This window comes from Nipponia nippon, unplaced genomic scaffold, assembly GCF_047370975.1.
Source record: "Nipponia nippon isolate SJK-2023a ecotype South Korea unplaced genomic scaffold, ASM4737097v1 scaffold_15, whole genome shotgun sequence".
Taxonomy (NCBI): domain Eukaryota; kingdom Metazoa; phylum Chordata; class Aves; order Pelecaniformes; family Threskiornithidae; genus Nipponia; species Nipponia nippon.
The window spans coordinates 8,027,221-8,049,656 of record NW_028262331.1 but is presented as its reverse complement, the minus strand read 5'-3'; the positions used below and the strand labels follow the sequence as shown (position 1 = coordinate 8,049,656).

At 40.1% G+C, this 22,436-nt stretch overlaps 1 protein-coding gene across 1 annotated transcript; it reads right to left on the bottom strand.

The window, feature by feature from the left end:
• Positions 1 to 2,109: 2,109 nt before the first annotated feature.
• GDPD1 (glycerophosphodiester phosphodiesterase domain containing 1) lies at positions 2,110 to 22,298 on the bottom strand. Its single transcript, XM_087752011.1, has 10 exons — positions 22,045 to 22,298; positions 17,375 to 17,417; positions 13,020 to 13,155; positions 12,287 to 12,332; positions 10,827 to 10,945; positions 10,085 to 10,174; positions 8,891 to 9,024; positions 8,148 to 8,207; positions 7,218 to 7,269; positions 2,110 to 6,631 (listed from the first exon to the last, which is right to left on the bottom strand). The coding sequence occupies exons 1-10, from the start codon at positions 22,178 to 22,180 to the stop codon at positions 6,509 to 6,511; spliced, it is 939 nt and encodes a 312-aa protein (XP_087608137.1). The 5' UTR covers positions 22,181 to 22,298; the 3' UTR covers positions 2,110 to 6,508.
• Between the last annotated feature and the right edge of the window lie 138 nt (positions 22,299 to 22,436).

Genomic DNA, 22,436 nt, shown 5'->3' with positions numbered 1-22,436 from the left:
TTGTAAAGTGGGGATACTTGAAACTTTTTCAGAGACCAAGAAACAACATCTTCCAAGTATTTCAGATGAAAGAAAGGTGCTTTCATCTAAGAACAGCAGTAGGTTTTTTCCCCCCCACTTGCAGTATCACTATTTTCGGTCCAACAACAAAACAGCAAGCGTTCCCCAGTGCTTCATCCCGCCCCCCCAAATCACCGAGATATCTGACAGCGAAGCTGTAAAACCCTCCCTATCCACAGCACGCTGATCACTCGGCCTTACTTCCCATAGCAATATTCTGCATTTTACAGTGATGAAGTAGACCATCCATAAATCCGCTGTCCAGCTTAACTAGCCCCGGACCCGTGGCAAAACTCAAGAATCCATCGCTGAACCAGCACCTGCTTTTAATCCGGCCCCGCATTGCGGTCTCCCCATCAGCTCTGACGCCTGGGAAGAGCTGTGCCTGGAGGGACCAGAGCCCTCCCGAGCATCAGCAGAAGGAGCGGGGCTGCGGCGGCCTCCTGCGGCAAGAGGCAGGAGGACAAGCAGGAGCCGGCCCCGCTGCCATCCTGCTTTTCTTAGGGTCTTGTGCCTTTTGTTAAGGTCTTGTGCCTTTTGTTTGCTGCAGGCTTTCAGTAGGGCATTTCACACAATCCGTTCTCCACGCACGCAGGAAATTCCAGGGACAACCCGGGATCTCTGAGATTTCTACCAATACCACTGATCTCGCTCACCAACGCAGAAAAATATCTCCTGAAAACACGTGAAGACAGCTGCGCCTCAAGCCTGCCGGCTTTGGCTAACCAGCGTTAAGTTCTTCTGAATATTCTGCTTGAGTACCAAGTCTTAGAACTGCAGATTTATGACAGGTTACACAACATAGTCATAGACAAATACTTTCCATGTTAAAAGACACATGAATATTCATTAATCATAGAATCGTTAAGGTTGGAAAAGACCCTTAAGATCATCGAGTCCAACCGTTAACCTAGCACTGCCAAGGCCACCACTAAACCATGATGCTTCCCAATTCCCTATTCTGGTTTACTATCCATTTAGAATGTGTAGTAAGAAGTAAAATACTGCCCAGAGCAATCTGGGAAATCCTCTCGTCAGCCTGCCAAGATCCTTTAAAAATTACTAAATACTGTTACATACAAAAACCCCACTTCACCTCTCTTACCTAATATGAAGCCTCGAGGCTTTAAAATTACACTTGACCTTAAAACCTACTATTTAATGTAATTTAATGGAAATTGTGCAGGAAAGGTGGAAATTTACCTCTAGGACTAGAGGAAACGTTAACCTGCTTATCATGAGAAAATGAACACGGGTCTCAGAGCACCATATTCATAGCAAACTATCACCCAACACAGGACAACACAACACTGCACAGAAGCGTGCTACAAATGGAGTACCTGTTAACACGAACATATTCAAAACATAGCTAGCTTGCTGTCCCCAGCTCAGAAGCGGATACCTGTCGACTGTCAAAGGCTTTTTATGCTCTCTAACTCATTGATCACAATCTTTTGCATAAGTCTTCTACAGAAGTGAGCAGGTAGAAGACTCACTGCGTGTGGGAGAGAGTTAATTAGAACCAAAGTGTCCTTAAGACATTACGGAAAGGTATTTCAGGATAATTTAAGGACCACAGTAAGGTTATTTTTTAAATTAAGTCTAAATTATCAGATATTTACCATTTCAGCAGAGACCAAATAGAAAACTATGATTATTAACCAAGTGAAAAAAGCGTATCAAGCCCTTTTACAATGCAGGCTCTCATTTCAGTCTCAGGCCAGCTCCTCTGCTACCGTAACTTACACGCACAGGTATCCGAATGTTTTCGTTTCCCCCATTCAATTCGGATGAGATATACATACCTAGACAGGATACGATATCCTCCACATCTGTGAACTGCTACATTCTGTAATTAAACTGATGAGCCTGATTATAGGTCAGAGCTGATGTCTAGAACCAGGCTACGTAAGATGATTTTGTCAGTGTTTCCAAAACCTGACCTGTAATGTTATAAATGTGCACATACAGTCTTATAACACTGCCAGAATCGGGCCACCAGTCATTAAACAGTATACTTCAAAAAAAAAAAAAAAAAAACACGACATGTCCCCCAACCAAAAAAGCTGATATTTATTTAGGCATGCATTACTGTGCTTAGGAATTAAGGACCATGATTTCTGAAAATATAATAATTAGAAAGCAGCTCTGATGTAGACAGCCGTTTTTACACTGAAGTGCAAAGCAAAGACCAGTGCTCTCACGCTTACGCAATTACTTTTGAGCATGGCTATCCAAAACACCAGCATATGTGTTCTTCTCAAAATATTATTAAAATAAGAAGCATTTCTTGGCTCATTTCACCTTGCTGTTTTCATCCATACAGAGCTACAGACTCCACTTTAAGTTAAAGATGCTACAATCCTAGGCAAGTAGACAGAATTTGCCAGTTCTTTACCTTGAAAGATGCTGATGCCAAAAACATATACACAGAATGGACTCTCCTGGCATGCTAGTTAAGACACTTGGGATCTTCATCCTTGTTTCTCCCCCTACTGTTACTACACAAGACCCGTCTACTTCAAGCTGAATAACATATAGTAAAATTTCAAGAGTTTAGTATCTCATTTGTACACCTTCCTACTCTCCTCCAATCTTTAATTTTGATTATTTGAATTTTCAGGTGCACAGACAGGCTGCTCGCTTTGAAGCTTGCGATGCCTGTTCTGCAGACAGACCTTTGTTTGGAAGCAATGAAGCAACAGCACACACTGCATCACTGAACCAGCAGAATTCGCTACACTGTTTTCTAGCATCTCATATGGAGACCACTTCTGATCACATTTATCTACTACAGTTGATCAAGTTTATCTACTACTGTTTCTGTCTTAAAATAAGTTCTAGAAAAATCAAGTTGGAATTGACTTTGAAAGTTTTACTTAAAAGTTCATTTGCACGTGGAGAAGGCAGGCTCAAGTCCTCTGCAGGCTTCACTGAGCTGCACATAGTTGCGGATACTATGATTACTACACGAGAAAACCGATGTCATTGCCAAAAAAGTCTTAGAAGTTCAGAGTATGTAAGATACCCCCTTCTTTTCAGCAACCCTATCCACACAAAAAGATCACCATCGAAAGTTCAGTGTTTACTACACTATAAATACATCATCATAATCTCAGAAATTATACTTTTAGGCAAAGAAGTCACAATTAATAAGTATTTAGTTTTAGATCTTTTATGAGCAAAGATGTTTTAATGTGTCACATTTCAAGAGCATGAATCTTTCTTTACAAGAAAAGAAAAAAATCACTTCATAGATCTGGAGCTAGAGAGGTCCACAAGATTTTCTGCAAATTAAAAGTGCATGGAATACATGCATCATCCTTCATACATAAAATATTTTGCAACAGGATTGAAAACACAGTAAGTGTTAAACAATATTTAGAGTTAAAAGTACCTGAAAAGAATCTCTCTTTGGAGAGAGAGATCAATTGAACATCCTCCTGGACAGCTGTGCAAGTTCTCAACAAATGCTTTTCTGTACAAGTGGCTTAAAAATCACACAGCAAGTTCTGGAATATTCAAAACAATGATTTGATAGAACAAACATTCTACAGTTACCTCAATTCCGTATTATTTTGTTACAAACGGTTATCATGGCCTAAGCCCTGTGCATTGGTGCCCGGATTCACGGCCTCATCCATGCAACACTGTCTGTCTCAAGAAATCAAACTTTAGCTCTTGTACTAAAGCCCAAAAGAGCGACTGAATAAATTCAGCAGCTTTTCCGGCACTGAACCCCTTCCCTCCCATGTAATTTGACTCATTCAAATTTCAGATATTAAGTAGCAGACTTAACAAAGAGAGGTCATGTATAAGCAGCACAGTCAAAAGCTACATCAGATGTAGGAAGACTAGCGGTTGAAAAATGTGTTGAGCATCTTCAAAGGCAGAAGTTTCCAACACCACTGCTAGAGAGAAAGAGGAAAAAGATTAAAGTGAAATTAAAATATTAAGTTTGTCATTTCAGTAACTGTGTTTTATCACTCCATATAGAATAAAGCAAAATAGTTTACTTATGCAGTGATGAGGGAAACTTGAGAAATTAAGTCATCACCTGTCCCTTGACAGATCAAGTCCAGAAATCAAGACTGGTGTTTTAAAAACTTCGCTTTTCCTAGCCTAAAAACGCCAAAGTTTTAACGTATAAGTGCTATTTGCTATTATTTTCTAAAACCAGAATTATATTTGCATCTTAATACAGGTGTGTGTGTTGGAAATTCAATAGCAATAAAATTGAGTTGAAAAAAACCACACTGCATAAAAACTATCTGGACCTACACACTGGCTAGTACACCAAATTAAGACACAAAGGGTAGAAGTTTTTAATTTGCCTACTGAGCTGCATATGGAGCTTATTCTATAACTATTCTCTGACTACTAGAAAGCAGGCAGAACTATGACTAGACTGATTATTAGCAGTTATCTGACCAGACGTAACTGGTCTGAAAGGGAAACAAGCAGCTTAGCACATAATAAATCATTTCATCCATTTTCCTATGAACAGTTAGGAAGTTACATTTTCCTCTCTTGCACTCAACGAGCAACAAACCTGATTATTTAAATTAAGAGGAAACTGAATCTACAGCTATCTTAACCAGGCACATATTTAGATGGACACCATTAACTCATTCGCCACCATCGTGACACGTTCACTTAAATTGTAAATGCAGTAGTTTCTTCCACTTCATCTATGTAGAAATGTTCCTCAGAAAGGAATTATAATGCAGAAACAAATATTATCCATCCAGGTGGACTTGACATTCTAGCACTGACAGCCTGCTGACAGACATAATGAAATAGCAAAGACACTCCATGATTACACATATGGCACAGCAGCCAGTGGAGTGAAATAAGAGCCTTCCAAATCTGAGCTAGCAAGGGAAAAAAAATTACTTACTTTAGAAGTTTTTATAACAGTGAGTATACCTTGCAGTAAATATACTCTTGCATCTGGCTACACTATTTATTATTAAGGTCCATCATTTTCACATGAAGTCCCTTAAAGAAGTAGATACTATCACTAAACAATAGTTTTGTTCCAGCGGTATCTGATGATTAAATGACTGAGCTTTATACATGTCCTTGTGCATAATTAGGCTACAGTAATCAAATTCTTTTTGAAAAACCCTACCACTAACATACCAGCACCAAAGCACGTAGGCATTGCAGGCTCAAATCTGTTTGACACATGTATAACACCTGTTTACGATGACAGAACAGCAGGTAAGCTTCCAGAAATACCTTCCTATCTAACCCCGTTCCATCAGACCTGGGGTTTCCTGGCTTTTGCCAGTGAAGTTACTTCCATGTCCATGCACACAAACTCAATGAATATTGAATGTACTTTTGTGGAGAGAAAAGACTAAAATTTACTCACATCCTAGACTGACACTTGCTTCTTTTATAAGTATGCATATAAATCTGCTTTGGGTGAATTCATTTAATAGGAACATTTTAATTTGTTCCTGAAGCTCCTGACCAAACTTACGTCGCCTTTGGTCCCTCACCCTAAAAACAACCTCCCATTCATCAAGCCAACAGATGTTAGAACTACAAATGTGCAAAAGACTTCTAAAACACTGGCTTCCTTTGTGAAAAGACTATTTCAAAGTAAGTGTAATCTATAATAAGTGCAACCTTCCTTTCTGGAAATCGAGCTACGGCCATGCCATGGTAGCCTGACAGGCAGGTCAGAACCAGGGGCAAACCTAGACCCTTGCAGTGGAACTCAGTGCCAAACCCAGAACCTGGCTTAAATGCTGTATTTAGACTTGACCACAGTATTACCATCACATCAGAAAGGGGTGTAAATACAGTTGCAACTCAAGCTCAAGCTCAACATTCTTGTCAGTAAGAATAATTGAGTAAATCTATACTGACCAAGTGAGTTAATTTTGGTAAAAACGTGACCGCCTTTACTGACTACACTTCACAGGCTAAACTATCTGGCTAGCCACGGATTCTGCTTTCTATTTCTCCTGTGCGTTGTTTTTCTTTTCTGATCTACAAGTTATCTGAAAACTAAAAGCAGCACAAGAAATGCATACACACAGGGTACACTTTCAGAAATTCTTTCATTTCTGCCCGCTAGAATATAACTGGAATAACTGACATGTCTTGACATCTGCTTAGGAACACTTGCGACAGGTAAAATAATGCTTATTATCTACAGGTATCTTATCCAGCAACTTTCTTCCTAGTCATGACTATTTGTGAAGTGCGCTGTTGCTAAATGAGCTATTTACAAATGTAAACTATGTAATTAAAGTTTTAAAATAAATAGACAACCTTTACATTAGGTAGCAACTCAACAACAAGGTAATAGATCATCCAATTACATCTTTCAAACAAAACAATCTGTGTATGCTGCTTGATTTTTTCTTTTAAATGAAGAAAATCCTTGGCTCACAATCTCGTCTCCAAGAACTTCCTTGGTTTTCTTCCTTTACGCTGGATAATTGTGTAAAAACTCCTTAAGTTTTGTCGGATAGTCTGTCATCACTCCAGTTGCTCCCAAATCAAATGCCCTCTTGTATTCTTGTTCTTCGTTCAGTACCCAAATATACACCTATGAGATGGGATAGGGAGACAAATTATTACAGGAAATACTCAAATTTTAAAAAGGTGACTTTTGACCTAAAATGTTTCATGTGAGAGAGATGATGCTGCACGTATTTAAAATGGTAAATGATTACATTGTGATGCCAAAGACACGCACACAAACATATCCAACTTCTTCCCCCTCACCCTCCAAAAGGGGGTATTTTCTAGTGGTGACTCCAACTCCGTTTTGTTACCTGAGACTTCAGATATTTCCAAAAGTCAAAATATTATTTTGTGAAAAGCCCAAAATAGGTAAGCAGTTTAGCAGATTTTGTAGGCTTAAGTTTGAAGTGGGGAAAAAAATAATCTTAAAGGGATTTAAATTAAAGAGCCTTTTTCCAAGCATACAATTCTTCCTTTGCAACTGCAAATATATACAGAACTGCAAATATAACAGCATAAGCTACTGCTCAGGAACCAAAAAGCCCCTTATCCTAGCAATACAACAGAACATGTTGGGGAGAACATGAATGCATCTTAAGGCCATATTTCGCTGGTTCAAATTGTCACTAAGTTAAAAGCACATTTCCTTTAGCTTTGCTACACTGTACCTGAATGCCCCGAGCAGTGAGGTGGTCAAAAAGTGCTTTCCGCATTAGCAATCTGCGGAAAGGAGAAAGATATTATTTACAAACTTGAAGTATATATGAAATTTTCAATGTCTGTTGATGTTCTGTAATAAATTTTCCATAGAGCATTTAGACTCAATGTTTTCCACAAGAAAGTGATTAGAAACCTCATTATAGAAAACTTCTAGTTCAAGCAACTCAAGACTGGTTAACACAGATACCCAGAAATTTGCATTAACTATGGACATTTGTATCAGCTCTTCTGAAGATCAAATCCAGCAGATTCCTCCTTCATCGTACAGGTACCCTGTACCATGTCCGATGAATCAATCCCTTTGCTTTCAGAAGAGATTTGATCCTTCACACCAGAAGACATGAAAACTCTACTGGCCACTCAAGAAATCAAACTAACAGATGTGAAACACAGAAGCAAGAGCCAGAAGACACTGAACTGCAGTCACGTTCAACCTCTGAAAGCATATGACTAAGTTTCCTCTGAAGCACAGGTAGTCTTAAAATGCAAAGTGTTCCGTGTAAGCCAAACAGGATCTCCTCTGACAACATTATGAAACAGTCACAGTCCCATGAAAACACGAAAGCTGCATTCTGAATCTACCTGCATGCTAATTAACTGAACACACTTAACGACAGAAACTAAATAGACTAAATTGGAATAATTCCCACTGTTACTGCACCTCAGTATGTTTCAGAGTATGAAAAATAAAAAGCATACAGGAACACCTACGTAGGATTTGAATATGATTTATGCTGCACTGACAAAAAAGCTAGAAGAAACTGAAAAAAATTACAACATAACAAGTAGCTATAGCAATAGCTAGTCTTAGTTGCTTGAGCCAACTGTTAATATATAGGCCAAGTATAAATGAAAATTTAACAAGATTAAAATCTTACGCATCAGCCAGCCAGATAATAAATTTCTGGCTTCTTGTCATCTTCTGTGGTTCTTTCAGCCTGTTAAAGAACAGGAAACAAAAAATTACCAGAGCACAGATTAAAATATTATTTGAGATGTTCTTGCAAAAGAAACATGAAGAATTAATCTTGCAGTTTCTCAAATTAGCGCAATAATTTCACTAAGACAGTGACTTAGAACAGGGTTACACAAGGGAAATGAGGTACGTTTAAGAGAAGCAGCAGAGACGGGTACTCAGCAGCATTCGGAGTAAAGTATGAGAAACAAAGAGCACGTGAAATCTCATATCCACCCTATTACTGACTTGCCTCTTGGCCTTATTCAGACTAAGTTATTCTCAAGAAAGAGGGAGAAAAGTGCAAGTAGTTATTTGTACAGCACTGCTGCATATTACTATCTAGACGGCATCAGCACAAGCTGCGTTGTAAAGGCAGCTGCGTGAAGGCAGTATTTACAGGAGATGCTGTAAACAGGAAACACTGATAGACACAGGCACCCCACGCTAACACCTGAGTAACTCAGAGCTGGCCAGAGACGGGTTAAATACAGAGGAGCAGAAGATTTGCATAGCTTTCTCTTGGGAATATACAAAAGTGCCTAAACTAGCAAAACAGTATCCTCAGCCTGAGGATACCAACAAAACCAATGCTCAAGCTGGCATTATCATTCACTTGTTTTACTGTCATTTCAGTGCAGCACCCACTGACAGACTCTAACTCACTTGAGGATGATTGAAGGCATGGGAATTTCCAAAAATTCTTCCTTGAAAGGAATGAATGGCAGCAGCCCAGTGTAGAACAGGCCAAGAAGCAGGAGGACACGTTGCAAACAGAAGATGACGGGAATGTCAGCATTCTGCAGGAAACAGGAAAGAAAGATTCTACATTATCTTGGTAGATTGTTGAGTGTGTTGCACTTAAATTTTACATTTAAAGTTTAGCACTTGCACCTAAAGATTAGGCTGCCAACTGTTTATGATATGCCTGCCACTGAACTCAAATTACCCCTTCTGGTAGCTTGTAATCCAAGCGAAAGTTTTATGCAATTTGAAGGAGCACTGGGACCTGAAAAAGTAAAGTTCCACTGGTCGCAGTACTGCTTTTGTTACCTGCCTTCATCATCTTTCCAGACTGCGTGACACTATGCAGCATTTTGTCTTAGGCTAGTATTACCACAAAGAACAAGTTGTGCTTTAGCACAGGACTTGTTACAGTTTGATATCACATCAACTCAATTCACAACACATTTTTAAAGATGCTGGTTTGTGAATCAAAATATTTCGGCATTGATGCTATGAAAATGAACAAATAGAACTGCTGTTCAGGTAGGAAATGGTGTGTTGTCCTGCACAGATAAATCAGAACAATATCTGTACTCTCAACTAGATCAATTTCACTCAGGTGCATAACTCCCTCGGACTAAGCACAATTTTAATTTAATTCTAAATTGTACAATTCCTCAGCACAAAAAGGAAAAGAATCTATAGCTGTAAAAGAGCTTTACAGCAATACAACTGGGTGTCAACTAGTGGCCACATCCATTATTTTCATAAAAAGAAACACACAATAAGCAATCCTTAGAAAAACTGCTTTTGTCCCAGATGAATGATGTGCAAAACAGGCTCTAAGAGCTCCTGGCATAAAATCATAACACCCTATATTTTATAGAACAAGAATAAAACATGATTAAGCTTAATTCCTCAAGTATTTTATTGCAGAGTGCATGGGTGTTAGCTGTGCTTGATTTATTGTAACAGTGTAGTAAGCAGAATACAATCTAAATGCAAAATTTCTCATTATATCTGAAGGTCTGGCATAGCTGGCTCGATCTTTGTTTACAGGGTGCTTTTCTGTACATTTTGTCACCACACAGTAACAAGCAGGCGAGAACAAAGCTTAGCTGGACCCATTCTTACCTCCTTAAGACACTTTGATACAACCTCATAATTGACATTCCCCCATACTGTCAAATGCTCTCGCTTATACTGACTCACGAGCTCTGAAACCTGCAATATAAAAAAAGCAGAACCCTAACATGTATTCATTGAAAATTATGTGCAGAATTATTTAACTGAAACTCTACTTGTTAGTTTTCAACTACATAAGTCATTACAGAAAAGATAGTTCTTCTGTACTCTCTCCCATCTTAAGATGACTGTGCTGCTTTGACTGGAAAGAAACAGGCGTTCAGGTCAACAGGTAAAAAGAAAGACCATTATACCTACAAAAAAACCTAGATAATTTAAGAAAACGAGATGGCAAAATAGTATCTGATGGAAAGCAGATTTTCTTTTCTGTAATGAACACTTATCTTTCCACTGACACTATGTTTTTACAATGCTTTGGTAGGCAACAGTCTATAAGGCGACCCTTCATACAACGTACAAGCCATAAACGTGTCTAGCAGGGCAGCATCAGTTTCATGTCAAGATATAGGGTCAGTAAAGAGCTGTTTGCTGAATATCTGGCACAAGATCACTTCTCTGTCTTCTGTATTACCTCATACATGGAGCAAGATCTAACATGCAAAGGATGAAGCAGTCCAAGAACAGAGAATTTAGTGTCACAGACTGCTAGCAACTCCAAGGAACTTTTCTTTTGGAATTTCAACATCATTACACAACATTCAGTCTCAGTACAGCATAGATTTTCATGTACCTTTTTGATCAACACGTTGTTGTTCACTTTGATGTCAATGTTGACAGGAGTTTCTGGAAATGCCTCAAACACCTCTTTCAGGAGTGGAATACGGTTGTCTTTTCCCTCGCAGTGACATTCTGGGGAAACAAGAAAGTTGTCACTGCTGTGACCATTTTTAATACACCACAGATAAAAGCTGAGATGTCAGAGCACTTGTCATCTTAAATTTTTTTAAAAAAATTACATAGTTCCTAGAATTAGCGCACTTTTAAACTAAAAAAAAAAAAAAATTACTTCACTCAGATAGTTGTAACTAATTATGACAAGCTCACGTCCATAATGAAAATACCCTCAGCATATTGCACATTTATGTTTGAACTTCATTAAATTCAGTCATTATTTAGCAACAGTAGGAGTGCAGGCATCGTTAAAATCCTAAAATAGCAAACATGGGCTCAGCTACCACATACGAAATGCAATGAGATTAATATGAAACAAGACCAAATGAGAAAAGCGCCTCCTTCTAGGAAAATTTACCGGAGAAGCATAATGAGTAAAGGGAACAGAAGGCAATCCCCCCAGATTCTATTGTCTGAAACTGCTTGGCTAGGGAATTAACTGAAGGCTCTCGCCATCTCTTCATATCACTGTACATAAACAAAAGATATATATGCGTGAAAATAACACGTCGTGGATCTCATCTTGGTGCGTTTTAAGTATTTCGCAATTTTGAACAGAAATGTTTAACACAAAATTTGCTTGCTGGGCAATTCAATTATGGGAAGGCTACACAAGGCAGTCACAAAGCCCCTCGAGCAAGCAAAGGCATCTGGTATCATCTCTGGTAGCCTTTTCTAGGTGGAAGCACTCTCAATTTTAGCCTGTATGCTTTATTCAAATTATAGTCCCACAAACCACAGTTTTCACAAGAAAACGGATTAATCTTTTTCTAGGTTTTCCTCTCTTGCAGCAATATTGGTACCGAACCTTAAGTCATACGTACAGTAACTACTACTGTTTCCATCCACCCTTCTGAAAACGTCTGTATTATCTAACATCTCGTAGTACTTCAAGCCCAGAGTGCACCAGCACAAAGGCATTTGAGTTATAAAGAAGCTCTCTTCTGCCTTCTCTTCATTTTTTGATACAACAAATTTTCAATCAGCTCCCTCTGATGATCTCACAAGGGAACTGGGAAGCAGTTGCAGGAAGTAAACAAGCAAACAATTGAAATGTTTACTTGGAAAAAACATATCTTACATCTTAAACTTAGTCACTGCCAGCTGGTATCAAAAAAATATATTTTGGTTTCTAAAGCTAGGACTATATTTTCTTTTTAAAACTTCTCTTATCAAAATACTGATAGAAGCAAATCCACTTTTCTACTCCCTTGGCCAAAATAAGAAATTGCCACACTACAATAATGGAAAATTAGTTACGGGTACTGTCAACTGGAACAGCAAAAGACAAAAACTTACCTTTCTGAAATGTGACATCCAACTTGCAGAGATATGGTGGAAGTTCCTTAGAAATAAAGGGAAATGGAACACTAATTCAAATGCATAATCTTGACTTTTCTCGAAAAAGACAAAAGAAGTTACAAATCCTAAGCCACGTAAGTTACTTTTAAAGACAAAAATATTTTTTTTTTAAATCTTCTTGCCCAGAAAGTGATTTAGAAGTACTGTGTTCATTCTTACTTGATCTGTTTGGCATTCTTAGACTTGCGTTACCTGTAGCTGAGTAAGGCAAAACGTTTTTAGATGCCTGTCTGAAAATTCTAAGAATTCCACTTAAAATATCAGATGGAAAGACAGTTCTGTAAAACAGGCTTTTAAAACGGTCAATGCAGGTGGGATTCATCTACTGGTTCTCCCATTAAAAAGCTGGTCATACGAGAAGGAGCTTGTTGACTAAACTTCCTTTGTTATCAGTATGGCAAAACAGGCCCACCTCCAGAAAGCTGTTCATCCTACCTATGATTGCACAGAGTTAATCACCCTCTGGAAGCGTCCCGGTTTTCCTCCCCTGACTACAGAGGGAGCCTAGTTAACTTTTTTTTTTTTTTTAGTAGGACAGGGTGAATCCCCTCCTTAGATTCTGGATACTAGACAAACACATACATGCACACAACCTTCCTGCCCACCCCAGCCACTCTACAAATGCATTTTTAAACACCATCCAGCACTAACGTTTTTTTTTCCAACTTACAGAGTATTTGAGGTCAGATATGTTGACATCAACTCCTGTTGATCTCTTCAGGTTCTCATCATGGGACACAACCACTTGCTCATCTTTCGTCAGGTGACAATCTAGCTCCAACATGTCTGTTCCTATATTAACCGCACTGGAAGCAAAGAAGTCTGCCTTGAACCACACATGTATTTGATAACAGGTCCAAACCTAACTCAGATATGTTATCCAGTTAAACTGATCCCAGTGGAGGTACTTTAGATGCTTTTTGATGGAATGAATCCTCATAATCTTGTTGCAAAGCAAGAAGCAAATAACTGCTGCAGTGGGAAAGCTGATGCAAGAATAAACAACATATCGTGCATCAGACATGGGATTTGAACTCAGGAGCTTTGGCTCCGTCCTCCTTAGAAATCAAGCAGCATACCCGTCGACTGCAGCCTACCACCTCAGTATTGAGAAACCTACTTCTAAAGTATTGCTTCAGAATTTTGAGCGTGATGTTTATTAGTATCAGCACGTTTACCACTGGAAGAAGTGAGCTCTTTTAAAAAAAGTAATCAATTTTGTGGTAAGCGTAAACAACATACGACAGGGATGCGAAAGCCTTTTTTTACTTGATTTAAGTTAATCAGGAATGGATGGCTTGGGAAATTAGCAATGGTGCTTTCAGGCTTTTGGCTAGCAAAACTACATTTCAAAAAGTTATTATTATTTGGATGAAAAAGTTTTAATTTTAAATTTAAAAAAATAAACCACTAAAACACCCAGTCATATTTTTCAAAGAAAAATAGCTATTCCTGTTCCAATCCACTGCTTTGAAAAGTTCTAATCCAATCCCAAATCCACTCTATAGAAGCTTAGCTCATAGTAGGAGTAAAGAAAGCAGAAAGTAGTAATAGTACTGATGAAAAATAAGAAACCTTCCACCAGAACAGAAAAACTAAGCTTTATTCCAAATTGAGAAGCGAATTGCTCATTTCATTAGAAAAGATACTCAGAAGGTGTCGTTCCAGCAGACAGCTAAAAGTCCCAGCCTGAAGCCTCAACACCTCCTTCAAAGCACTGGGCTGTTCTTTTTACCCACCTACATACAAACGTGTAACATCTGTCAGCACAGTCTATACCGGACCCAAAGCTCTGCGACTTCAGAAACAGCCTTTTCCTTAAGAAAAGGGCTTTATTGACTGCTGAAGTACAGACATACCATAAACATTCACAAATGCAATAATAAAACAAACAAAAAAAATTAGAATATACTCCCGTAAGTGTTTAACACAATTTCTGGTCCAGCTGGGATAATGATCAATAGAGGGGTTGTCAAATTAAAACCAATTTGTTAACTGTTTTCCAGTGCCACTAATTAAGAATTAGGAGAGGAAGAAAATCCTATTGCACATGGAAGATACACAGCCTGTTCTGTGTAATTTTTCCTCCTGAGGAAAAGCATCGCCAAATATGCTGCAGGAGATTTGCCAAATTTGCAGAAGATGTTCCCATCTAGTCCCACGTGTTATCATTTAACCAGCAAACTTTATTAGAAATATTACTGCTTAAGAAATTCAGGACCGATGCTGCGTGGAAAAAGAAGAACAACAACCTGCCTTGTTAACAAATTTGAAAATTTGCCAGGCTTTTACTAGCAGCTTGCTGCGAAATACAATTCCTTGAAGCGCTGCGTTTTTTCAGCTGGAAATCAGTTTGTTCTGCAGCTCTGTAATAACGCATCAAATCTACGTTGCTCCAGAGAAGGCTCCAGATGTTCTCCAGATTCAGGAGAACGTGTTGGATTCAGATCCAACTGCCCCAGAACTCAAGTTGTGAAGCAGACTCACATTTGCAAATTAGGATGATAGAGCTCTTTGCCTGTGTTTAACTTCAACTGTTTTCAAGTAAAAGGGCATACCAGGAAATATATAAAAGCCTTACCTTGGAAACTAAATTCCATTAGGCAAGGCCTAATGCAGCACAATGTATAGAGTTTATAAATACTAAGTTGACCACATACTTTTACTGCTGTAACTACAGTGTTTAAAAGCTTTCTCTCTAAATCAAGTAAGTTCATAAAAGAAATACCATGAGAAAAATATCAGGAGAGTTTACTTAGCAGCTTCTTGTCAAGACCATGCTAATACATGGCTGTATTAGGGACAATTAAACACGTAATTAAATTCATATGATGTTTTTATGCCAGATCCCCAAATACTTTAAGACACTGCAAGTATCTCTTTTAGCTTAAAATCAATTATTTTAAAATCTAAAACCACCACAGAAGCATTTAAATACAGTATAACATGATTACAGCCAAAAAAATCTATTAGGTATTTTACCATGCAAACAAAAAAAAATACTGTCTTTGGTAGAAAAAGCTTATAATTGCCTTCCAGAATATTTGTAAGTTAAGCTAGTATAGAACTTGAAATTACCAATAAGGCCTTCCCCACACACACACTTTGTTTATATATTACTATAATAATTTCTTCATTATCATGCAACAGTATTAAATATTCTCCAATCACTGTTAAAGTGTAAATAGCATAAATAAAACTATTTGCTTGTCAATATTTAGATTACTGTCAACAAAGCAAAAGCAAGGAGGTTGCAGACAAGCATTCCCTTCCAGATTCAACTACATCGATGGTCAAATATGCCTGCTTGTCCAAACCTGCAGAAACAGCTCTTGGCAGGCATGCCCCATTTGGCTTCATGCAAAATTTGATGGATTATAAATTGATTAGTTCATATCAGCCATCTGAGCCAATCCAGCTGGTTTTTCACCATGCAGATCACCAGTCTTCTACCCAATTCCTTTTGCTAGCTTACCAGTGGAGATGGGAATGAGCAGATGGGAAGGACAAAGCCTTTACCCCTCGACAGAGGAAGCCAGAAGACTTTCTACTGCCTAATGCAAAGTAATCGCTCTGACTCTGCTTTCTGCAGAAGTAACATGCCGTTATTATTCAGCCGAGACAATTTCAAAACAAGTAACTGAACTTTGCTATTGATAGTTGTGACGAGTTCAAAAAGCGGACCTCAACGCATTTGTTACGCTATAGTCGTAAAATAAGTAAAATGGTCAGAAGAGAGTCAGACAAATGTCTGTATTATCTCAAAACATTATTTGACTCCTAGCACAGTCCTTACTCTTAAGTACTGCAGCTTACTTCTGGGAATGAAATAAAAATAGGTTACGGTATAACTTTCTTTGTAAGAGCCCTATACGTATAAAACCAGTATGATACTAAATGAAAATTAAGAAATGGTTAAAAAAAAGCAGCACTTCCCAGAAACTGTGGTAGCAGACTTGGAAAAAAAGGCAGGCCAGCAGGAAAAAAAACCCACAAAACTATGCTAAGCTTCCATGGAGATAGAAAATAGTGCTGTACTTTCAATAGCACTGTTTGGTTGGGAAAGCTGGCACTCCTCAGTCTGCAAGGAAATGTGCAAACTGATGAGGGTACTTAGCACAAAGCAAATAAAAAAAACCAAACCAAACCAAGAGAAGCCTACATAATTTGGTCACTGCTCATTGGCAGCTGGAGTTTTAGATATGCTGCTTCTTCAAATGCCTTTGAGAACCTTGTTAGAATTCACTACTTAAATGCTGGAGGCTTAAAAGGCTTTCCAGTACCAACTCCATTTTAAACCCCTAGATAAGAGGCTTTCACACATTGTGCGAATGAAATATCCCTTTATAAAGGGAAAAAACATAACACAAACATTTTTAATAGTTTTACAGATGGTATATGAAAAGGTAGTTAACATTAGGATTTCAGTCACAATAATTCTGGGAGACAAGTTATTAACCTTCTATATAGAGGAGGGAACTGAAGACCATGAAACTGTGGAATATCTGAGAGAACTGCTTACAGCCATCATAGCAGTCAACAGGTTCAGACTTCCTGAAATCCAGCCTTGTATGCTAACTGGCATATTGGTATAGGCTATGATCAGAAATACCTTTTGAGAGACATCAATGTATCTAGAAAAATCAGTGTATGATAGCAGTTACGAAAAATAGCTTTATAATGATAAGTTAACGGAAGCAATTGCCATTAAACATGGAAGCAGTATTGTTTCATGTTTTATTAGCTAGCACAGGAGGAATCAGGCCTCAGGATTTTTATTTCCAATTGCCAGTCTACCACATTATTGTGTACAAATCATAGTTTGTGGTATCTCAATTCCTTCTTTTTGAAACTGGAGTAACATTTAGCAATCCACAGACGTCATCCAAAGGAGAGATGACTTGTAGAAATAGGACACTGTACCCCAAGCAGCTGATGGAAGTCCTATCTTTCTCGATTGCTTCACTCACGAAAGACAATGAGAACACTACTAATTTAGGCATTATTGGCTCCATTTGTACTCACTGGTGAAAGGCTGCCATCGTGTTTTCCAGATTCTCTCCAGCACCTACAAAAATAACAAAAACTATAACATGTTACAAAACCATTTTCCTCCCCTCAATCCCAGTGGAAATAAATAAAAAAGAATGGATTTTTAAAAGTACATATTTTGAGGAGGTATTTGAAGGAATGAGTATGAAGTTAGAGTCAGAAATCCCTGTTGCCACTAACCTACTGGGGAGACCCAAGAGACAGGACTTGACAGGACTTTCTCAAGATAAAACAATTAAAAAAAAAAGAAAAAAATAGGCAGCTGTTATCTTGGATTTGTGTAACACTTTGAATATACAAAACAAAGTGGGTTTTTTACCAGAGGTTGGGCACCCTGTTTTTCCTTAAAGGCGTTGTATTTGGCTATGACAATATGCTCCACAGGCACAGGAACAGCATATGCAAAAAGTCTATTTCAGAGTTAGAGGACTACTAAGAGGAAAACAGTGACAAGAGGGGACACACACACACACACACACACTCTCTAAAGCTGATATTCCCTAAACGCGTAACCCAGTTGATGCTCCAAGAGGTGACAACCTCTTTTTTCAGTGCAAGGATACCTCCTGAAACAGCACAAATCTGTCAATAAAGGCTTATGCTGCTGGCAAAGAGAGGTCTCACACACAAGGACAGAAACACACATCAACTCCAGTTAAGAAACGAAAGGACACGCAAATTAAATTTTCTCTTAGGCAGGAGTAAACTCTGCAACTCTTAAGCCATCATTCTCTACATAAAAATCTTTGAAAATCAGCCTGCTTAGGGCCTGGGAAAGGTTGTGCCTTCTCCCTCCCTCAGAAAACAGGCAATATTATATACTGAAAAACAAAACAACTTCAGGAAAATACATGTACTGATGAGGATATCTACGCACATTTTAACTCCTCTTTGACAGTGATGAGTGACAGACTTCGTAAACAACAATCATAAAAGCTTCAATTAAGGCCTTGCCTATTAACAAAGCCTTACCCGTACATACTTGCCTGTGTTTAGTTACTTAATCAAAGCAATGCAATTCTACGCATGCATAACTAGCAATTTAAAATTGTTGTTATCAGGTCAGCTTGCATTGGTAAGTTTACAAAATGAAAGACTCAACGACATTGAATTGTAATAAAATCGTCATGGTTTAACGTAAACCAATACAGTAAGTCCACAGCAGCTTCTCTGATTAGACATTTACCAATATTTTATGGAATTTGATTGCAGAACTAGGAATAAGCTGAGTGGCAAAAGTGACCAAGGGATAGAGGAGAGCATGAGAATCTCCTTGTGTACTGATGACTACCTGACAGATGGGAAAAACCTGCATAGAACCTGGATGATTAGTTATAAGTTAACTGCAATAAAAATTGAGGTTTTAGATAACATATCAGCTGTGACAATACAGTCCACATATCCTGAACGGTAAGAGAGGGGGGAAAAACCTGATTCAGTCTTCAATTTGTGAACAAAACAACAGTATTCTAACATTCCTGGGCAGAAATTTCCAAAAATAAAACTTTAATCTAACGAGTCACATGTTAGGGAGGTAGGTATGGCGAGTCAAACCAGTTGGTAACAAAACGCCTGTCTTGTCGCATTTTGGGGAAATAATGAAAAAAGTTGAGAGATCAGCTGAAACAGGAATTCTAAATCAGCAACATGGCTTTTGCAAACCACACTCAGAAAAGGGAACTACGACAAGCAAGTGATTTGATGTACTAAAACATTTTCCCTCCTTAAAAATGAAAAGGCTGGGCTGACTGCAGGGCTTCTGACATTTACTTAAACACGCCTCCACGTTCACGTATTGTGTTGTGAACTACGTGCATTTCCCATGCAGAAATTACCTTCCCCAGCATGCTTTAGCATTCTGTGAGCCAAAATGGCCACATCCAAACATTATGATTGCATACTCTGAACTTTGAAATCACCACGATGGGACAAGAAGTCAATGTCAAGCACTGCCTCAAGGAGATGACCCTCAGAAGTTCTGTTGGTTTGGGTTTTTCCCCCCAATGTAAGCAAAGAAGTGCGTTAGCAAGAATATTGCCGGCAGGTCAAGGGAGGCGACTGTGCCTCTCCACTCAGCACTGGTGATACCACATCTGGAGTGCCGTGCCCAGTTCTGGGCTCCACAGTACGAGACAGACATGGATCTATGGGAGATTATGTACAGCCTTGGGAAGGGCTGTGAAAATTAAGGGATGAGAGATTCTTGCATACAACGAGAGGCTGAGGGTGCTGGAATTGTTTAGCCTGGAGAAGAGAGGCTCAGGAGGATCCTACCAACATTTGTAAATACTGGATGGGAGGAAGTAAAGAAGACTGAGCCAGACATTTCTCAGTGGTGCCCAGGGAAAGGACAAGACGCAACAGGAAAAAACTGAAATACCAAGAAATTCAGTCTATAAACATAAGAAAACCCCCTTTTTTTTATTGTAAGAGTGATCAAACTCTGGAACAGGCTGCCCGGAGACATTGGGGAGCCTCCATCCTTGTACGTATTCAAAACCTAACCAGATAAGGTCCTGATCAACTTGCTCTAGTTGCCCCTGCTCTGGTCAGATGAGATGATCTCCAGAGGTCCCTTCCGATTTCAACTATTCTGTGATTCTGTAAAAATCATCATGCTACCCTGTCTCAAAGACCCTGCAATCCAGTCCATGCAGCTGGCATTGATAGAGGACTCTAAGACAGAAAATCAAGACTTAATTATTGATCTCAGAAATGACCAATTTTAAAATCATGCAGAAGCGAAGAAATAATTCAGGGATGCTTCCACTGACGAGCTATAAACTGAGATAAGAAAATTCTTGCATGAAGAAACCCACAGACTTAAAAAAAACTTCACATACAAGGCTTCATCTCAGAGAGGAAAAGGCCAAACAAGTTAAGTGTTACCTTGACCTCTGAAGTTAACAGGAGTAATGCAATAGGAAACCTGACACTGCATCTAAAGCTACAGCATGACTAAAGCCTGATGAGAACTTAAGTCCCGTAGGAATTTAAGTTATAAGGTAAATACTACAGAAAGTAAAGAGTAAGCAATCTTCAGTCTCATAGTACCTGATAAGCAAAAAGCTGCCGAGATATTAAGGGTTGTACTTCTACCACAGGTGTATTTCACAGTACACATGTGGACACAGAACAATTCGAAGACCGTGGACTTTGTCTCTGAATGCCTAATGAATAATCCTCCCATTGAGTAAGGCTCTCCTGTTGTTCTAATGGTGCTTAGCGCAACTGGCTGAAACACTTGCATTCTAGGCTTAGGGCTGTATATCTTAACTAAGGTCACTGCAAAGAAGTGAGAACAAAAGGAGATTAAAGAGATCATACCAAGTTCCAACAGTCATCTGCAGGTTTTTAACAGCTTGCAAATTAACAAACAGATAACAGTCAAAATTGAGAACCTTTGCTCGTTGCACGAAGATACATACCTACCAGGAAACAGCTAATATATGTATTCCAAACCAAAAGGTGCATTTTATGCCATACTTAAAACTATCGTTATAAAGAAACTTAATCTGTCGTATAAACTAAATGAAAGAAACGCAAGTAATAAAATCTGTAAGAGATCAGCTCTAATTGTTGTATTTTAGTCATTCAAGGCGGTACCTGTAGTTAAGGACCATTGACTAAAATGGTGAACACTGCATGAACTGGCACTAGATACAACACTGAAAACTGTTTCAACTCAGCATCTGACATATCTCCCGCAGAATTTCGGGAGAAATATTTACTAAAAACCAGACTATTTTCACGAATTGAATGAGGCAGCAGGGGAAAGCGCAGAACTGATCTTCACAGAACAGGAAAATACAATTTGCTGTATTGTTTTTCCTCCCGACGCTTTGGAAAAGGTAAATGAAACTTTACAAACATCTTTTAGCTATTTCAGGTAGAAGCAACCAGCCTGCCCACAAGGCCTGGGTGCAAGGTGTACGGAGGGGATAAGACTCTCAAAATGGGATCGGTTTTACCACGGCACTGAACCATTAACCATCTCCGACAGCAAGGGGAGCAAGAACAGAATCACAGCAAACTGCATTGCTTCCAAAACCAGAAAGCCAAGCAAACAGGCAATTAGAGGCAGGAAGACTGACCTTTTGTACCTGATCTAAGCAACAGTCAGCCGCCTCTCTCATTAGGAAGAGAAATACCGAAACACCGAATCATTAGGAAGAAAAAATACAGACGTTTGAGAGGGAAACCATCCCGATCGGAACCCACGTAAAACAAGCCGATTTCGGCTGACGCGTTTTGAGTTCGGAGATTAATTCAGCTTTGAAATCAAGCACTGGTCAGCAGGTGGCACCTAAAATTAGGTTGCGGGAGGAAGGTTTAGAGGGAGCCCGCTGCGAGCGACGGGCACGGCGCAGCAGCCCCTCGAGTCCCTCCCGGCAGGGCTGGGGCAGCGCCCGCCCACAGCAGGCGGCAGGGAGAGAGGCGTCCTGGGGGAGCGGGGGGACATCGGCCCCCGGGGGCGGCCGCCGGGGCCAGGGGAGCCCCTCAGCGCCCGGGGCCGGGGAGGGCTGCAGCCCTCAGGGAGCGGCGGGCGGCCGCAGCCTTCGCCCGCCTGAGGGGAGGGCGGGAAGAGGCGCCCCCCGGGGCCGCGGCGGGCAGGGCCCCCCCCCCCGCGCCCCCTCACTCACCGCCGCGGTGGGAGATGTGCCGGCAGCGGAAGCGCTGCCGCTTGGGCCGGTGGAGCAGCCCCGGACACTTGAGGAGAAGCGCCGAGGTGAGGACGTATCCGCCCAGCGTGGAGAGCAGGTACAGCGTCGCCGACATCCTGCGCCTCTCGCCGGCTAATCCCGCTCCCCGCCCGGCCTCCCCCGTCCTGTCCCACCCCTCGCCCGGCCCGACCCGGCCCACAGCCGGCTCCCAGCGAGGCGGCGGCGCTGCCGGAGCCGGAGCCGCTGCCACTGCGGCCGCGCAGCCGCACCGCCTCCCCTCCGCCCCCGAGCCGGGGAGGAGGCGTCAGTGCGCAGGCGCGGGGCACCCCCCCCTTCCCGCCAAGGGCTCGGCGGTCTCCCCTCAGCGGGGC